General features: G+C 42.2%; 1 protein-coding gene across 1 annotated transcript; it reads right to left on the bottom strand.

The window, feature by feature from the left end:
• Positions 1-2,055: 2,055 nt before the first annotated feature.
• On the bottom strand, positions 2,056-2,536 carry LOC104509391 (runt-related transcription factor 2-like; the record flags this gene model as incomplete). Its single annotated transcript, XM_010151324.1, is given in 2 exon segments — positions 2,056-2,427; positions 2,430-2,536. Coding segments are annotated over 2 exon segments (479 nt in total), but the record flags the coding sequence as incomplete, so codon positions are not given.
• Positions 2,537-5,856: the final 3,320 nt, after the last annotated feature.

The following is a 5,856-nucleotide window of genomic DNA, read 5'->3' as shown; positions in this document are numbered from 1 at the left end:
CGTGTCCAGCCAACGCCATGTAGCCTCCACGTTTGCTGTAGCAGCCCTGGGCTGGGCAAAATTTGGCCCCCTCTGCTTGAGAGTTTTGGTGGTGGCAGTCAAGTTGGTTAAGGGTTTTGGGTGCAATTTGCTCTCCCTGTATCATGCCTGGGAGCCCCAGGCTGGCTTTTAAGGTGACTTTTTAATCATCTTCAGCGTTTGCAGAGGTGAGTATTGCTGCCGCTGGGCTTGTCTCTCTAATACGGCAACGGCCACGTTGGCGTCAAAGTCAACACAGCATCCTTACAGCTCTAGCATTTAATGCTAATGTGTGATGATGTGCTACCAGGCAGCTTCTGTCTCAAGTTTTGAACTTTTTTATTCCATTGAGTGGGCTGAAATTCCAAGGGGAGGGGAGAAAGTTTCACCAATTCTCCCTTAATCCCATTTCTGAGATATTTAAGAATTCATTATTTGTAAAATTAGGGCTTTGAAAGAGTTTTGGGTTTTCTTTGGGAATAAAAAAAAAAACCCTGTTGAAATTCAAATAATGCTGTTGAAGCAGAACACTTTAAATAATATGAATATTTTCAAATTTTGGAGTTCTGAGAAAAATCCTGGGAGAAGAAGAAATTAGGGGAAGGTTGGAAAATATTTCATCCTTCCTACCATTTTTCCAGTGTCTCCACAACTACTGATTAAAAGGCAAGACTGTGTTGAAGGCAACCAGACAGCTAATAAAAATATTTTAAACACAATATTTCCTTCATAAGTTATATAAAAAGATCCTACATCCAAAATCATTTGATGTGGATGCATTTGGGTTGGGTTTGTCGTTTTTAAGTCACGTTGTAAACTGGTTCACACTGGAACTGCTTTTCAGAGTTGGGTAAAGGTTTGAGGTTTGCACCATTGCAGAAATGTAGTAAGTTTAAAAAAAAAAAACAAAAACAAAACAAAACCAAAAAACACCACTTTTAGAGACCGAAGTCAATATATCATTACATTAAGAAACGTTTAAAGGGTCCAAATGTCATTAAATAATTATAAATATTCTTTTAAAGTTATATGATGATTCATGTTAGCAAACAACCTCAAATTTTACACATTTATAATTTAAAAAGAAAATAAAAAAGAACATAGCCGAACACAAATACTATGTATACCATTTTGGCTCTAGTAATATATATTGCCATTTTCATATTTTGCATAAGGAATAACATTTTGTTTTTTGTTTTTTTAAAGGTTTCGGTTGTTATTTTTGGTTTTTGGCTAATCGAAGGCAAAATGAACGGATCCAAAAGCAAAAAGGAAACCCCAAGGTTGTCTAGCCTAACTTGAAGACTCATTCTCTTTAAGTACCCAAAACCAAACCAAAAAAGCAATGAACACAGAGAAGTTCCAACCGTTATCTGCAGCAAGGCTCGGACAGAGTTTTTTTGGGGACAGCTGTTTTCATCTGAATGTATCACGGCCAAATGGAAGCAACGCGATCTTTGCTTTCCTTTTTATGTGCACCAATACAAGCCAGTTGAATTGCGTTACGGGTGTGAAGAGGGTCCCATACGTTGTATGATTGCAACTGTATCTGGAGTTCATGGTATAGGGGTTTTTTTTAATTAAAAAATAAAAGGGAATGTAGCCTTTGCCTTGCATCACCATGTTTCTCCTGATAGCTGGGGAGTCCGTTCTCTCCTCATTGGCAAAAGAACTCACTAGTTATTACAACACTCTAGACCAAAAAAAAAAAAAAAGAGAAGGGGGTGATTTTGTGTGTGTGTGTGTAAAAAAAGTACATTTTAAATATAAAACAAGGTAAAATGGTTCCAAGAAAAAAAAATATATGTGCTTTGATCCACATAATCTGGAACACGGGTTGTGGTGTGTTGGTAACTCTTGTGTTATTTATGGCCTTTATCATCCCATCTACTCAGTTGCACATATCGGTAAAATCTCCTTTTTTAAAAATAAAAACAAAAAAACACAAAAACCAGGCACTTCATAGTTAGTCGACCGTTTGTTTGGTTTTGGTTTTTTTTTTGGCTCGCGGAGGTCGGGCCGGCTACAGAAGAAATCTCAGTACGGCCTCCAAACGGACTCATCCATTCTGCCACTAGAATTCAAGACGGTTGGGGAGCTGCTGTGGCTGCCATCTGCCTCCACCCCGTCACTCTGGTTGGGCAAGTTAGGGTTTAACAGCGTGCTGCCGTTGGACGTGGTGGTGCACGGAGGAAGCATCCTGGAGGGGGAGCGGTCCCCTCCCGGCACCATGGGGAACTGGTATGATCCTGACGAAGTGCCATAGTAGAGATATGGAGTGCTGCTGGTCTGGAAAGGTCCACTTTGGTTTTGGGAAGAGCCGGGGTAGGGTGGTGGTAGGTAGGTGTGGTAGTGAGTGGTTGCGGACATACCCAGTGACATGCCTGAGGTGACTGGCGGGGTATAAGGGGGGTGGTTTTTGGATAGTGCATTCGTGGGTTGGAGAAGCGGCTCTCAGTGAGGGATGAAATGCTTGTGAACTGCCTGGGATCTGAAAATGGGCCCAGCTCTGAAGCACCTAAAAAATTATAACAAAAGACGGGGGAAAAGAATTCTGTAAATACCATTTTTTGTATCAAGTGATGATAGAATTTTATTTTTCTAAGAAAACCCACTTCTTCTGGCCCCCAAGAGAACAGCAGATCATATCAAATAATACATTACAAGGAACAGAGTCATACACCTCTCTTCTACAAGCGCTGGGCCAAACTCATCCCTGGTCTAACTCCAACGATGCCAATGGAGGGAGCAGCATTGCCAACCTGAAGCGTTCAAAGGTCACAAGTCAGGCCGGGGGAAAAAAAAAAATCAAAAATCAAGAGATTGAAAAAGATCCAAGAAGAGAAACGTGGATTTGGAGTTGATTTGCCTTCTGGTTTCTGGGCTTTGAGGGTTACACCTCTCTGGGTTTTTGCTATAGCCTCTTGAGAAACTCAGGTCCGGTTGCACATGAAAGCTGAGATTCCCACCTCAGGAGCTGGGCTTTCAAGAAAAGCAGAAATTACCGTGCAACTTGTAATAAAACTACAAGAGTTGGCAACACCGAGTTAGTTGCACCACTGACACCAGGGGAGTTACACCGGGGGTGACTAAGCCCCACTTCTCGCCTTAAATGTGAGAATCTGCTCAGCTGCTTCCTAAGGCTGGAAAATATCATTTGCTGCATCCGGAGGACGGGCAAGGCCACTGAGCTGATAGCAAAGATTCAAATTTCACTTTTCAGTGCAGTTGATGGAAAATTACAAGCCAAACACTCTTCTTGCCATTGAAAAAAAGTTGTTTTCATGTGTAGTCTGCGTAGTCTGGTTGAAAAAAAAGACCACACAGTTTATGGCTACTGTGAACGTCTGGATGGTAACGCTGTGAATTGGAGTCTAACGCAAAACAGGGATGGGTAAACTCGTTTTGCCTAATTTCTAATCCCACATCAAACACCCAGAATTTCAGAGCAGAATTGGAAAGCAAATGTTAGTAGCTTGGTGATCTGCTTAGGAGACTGCGGGATGGACAGGAGCAGAAGAAAAAGATGGTGAAAGCTCACGTTGAGAGACAGAAAAGTGGAAAACAAAAAGGTTTTTTGGGAAAGAGAAAAAGCCTAATGAAGAAATACAGTGCAAGGGGAAGGGAAAGGCATCAGACAGTATGCAGTAGATACACACATAGATTTTTATAGAGAAAGAGCTAGAAAGAGCAGGGCATAAATAAAGGGGGAAAATCATGAAATCAAATGTGCTCTCCCTGTGTTTCCCAGGCAACACTTCTACAGCTTTACAGTCCTCGAGATCCAAGGGTTTACCCATCCCTTTGCCAATCTGCCAAATCCGATTGACCTAACAGGATAATACGGCATCTTCTAGATGCCAAACTGATGTGCCTAACTCTGAAACACCCTGCATACCCTCAACGTAAGATGCAGCAATGGTTTTCCTTGGAGAGAGGCTTTGGATCTGACCTGCTGACACTCATGTGTAGAAGGAGGTTCCCACCAGCCCTTCTGCCTTTGGCCCCCATGTAGCACCCACAAGGGTCATTGCTAATGTAAGCTTCAGACAGACCCTGCCACCTTCCGTGGCACGTTTTGTGCTTTAGACCACCACTCTCTCCTGCTCTACCAGCTCATTTAACCCACGCCTTCCACGACATCTAAAAGCAGCAGGGGTGCAAAGCTCAGGCACAGCCTGGGTTCAGGCTGGAGGACCTGGGCCACAGCCAGCCAAGCGTCCAAATCACGCAGCCTGAAACCCAAAGATTATAATTCGCCGTCACAAAAAACACGGAGTCCAGAGCTTTAAATGGGCAGCAAAAGCCCGTTTTTAAAGCCTGATGACAATGTGATTACTATTATCTTTATCGGGAACTGAATCAGTGACCTACGGGTGAATGGGTCTGTCTCCATCATCAACCCCTCCAACCACAGCCCCCTGGAATGTAATATAACTTGTACCTTTACAGCAAACACTCTACTACTTGATGCAACTTCTTTCGTTCCCAACTGCAAACAATAGCCAGAGGCGATACCACCCAGATTCAAAGCTGTAATTTTGGAACACTATCCTCTATATTGTGAACAGGTCTGATATGTATCTGGAAATATAAGGTTAGAACATAATTTCCCCAGCTGCTCAAAATACTGAGTTTCAATCTGCTACTGCTTATACTCCTTTTTTTTTTTATTGTTATTGCAACTCTCTCAACATGAACAGAGTTGCTCTTAGTTTCCCCTAATAGAATCTAAACAAGATTTTTATAATCAAAGGTAGAATTGGTATGTGTGTAAGGGTGTAGAAGATCGGCATTTTCAGTTTCTTTGCCACCAATTATTTTTTTCCTTAATAACAAATGATCGACACAGTTTTACCCAGTAAAAGGCAATCTCCCTTTCAGGGCTAGAACCAAATATTATCTGTATGGGTGCTGCCAAGAGAACATGTATGTGTCCAATGTCTGGGAATGTGCCCACCACACGCAGGCATTTCTGAAGTGGGGTTACAGACCCCCTTACATACCCTAGTAAATCCACACTTGTTTGTTTTTACCATTGCTTGTAAAGCTCAATCTTATTTACCCGAAGGCCAAATAACCACAACTTTTTCTTATCTCACGCACGGCTGTCTCTGCACAGCTCCTGCACACTCACTTCTCCGACCCCCTTTTGCCTAAATGCCTTTTGAATCTCCGTAACTCCCCGCACTAGGCTGCAGTTTGTTTCCAGCCTTCTGTATCTCTATTATGTGAAGATATTTTTGTAAACCAGAAAAAGTTTTCTGTCACCCCCGTCCTAAAGTTTCTGTTTGAAGTGAGTCTAGAAACGTTTTTAAAAGTCACTTCTAAAACTCAGCTTCTTGCCATCCTCACTGCTATGCAATCTCACAGGCAAATTTTCACCTTCCTCCTCCTCCTCCTCTCCCTGTGCTACCTCCTCGTGTTAAGGTTGATTTTGGTTGTAACTTGGAAACACCAGATGCATACTCATTTAGCTCTTTGCTGAATTGAGAAGATAAACAGCTCTTCTGGGCACGGCACCCAGCTTCGTATATCTAGATGCACACAAATAGTGATGTCGATCAGCAATATAGTAACATGATAGTGCAAGTAAATTATTTATTTATTCCTCTCCCCAGCAGGATTAAAGATTTATGCTAATTTTTCCTCCGTCAGAGCAAGAAAACAATTTGCATCTGTGAATTCCCACTCTCGTGATAGCTTGTATTAAATGGGTGAAGCGCAGATCCTCCGCCCTATTTGTGGCAGAAAGATTGTGAAACCACAATGCTGTGAAGAGAAGAGGCTTTATTTTGTGCTGCCAGAAAGAGAAACACGGCAACAAGCACGGCAAGT

The sequence above is a fragment of the Eurypyga helias genome, unplaced genomic scaffold (assembly GCF_000690775.1).
Source record: "Eurypyga helias isolate BGI_N326 unplaced genomic scaffold, ASM69077v1 scaffold6075, whole genome shotgun sequence".
In the NCBI taxonomy this organism is placed as follows: domain Eukaryota; kingdom Metazoa; phylum Chordata; class Aves; order Eurypygiformes; family Eurypygidae; genus Eurypyga; species Eurypyga helias.
This window is presented reverse-complemented; position numbering and strand designations above follow the sequence as displayed.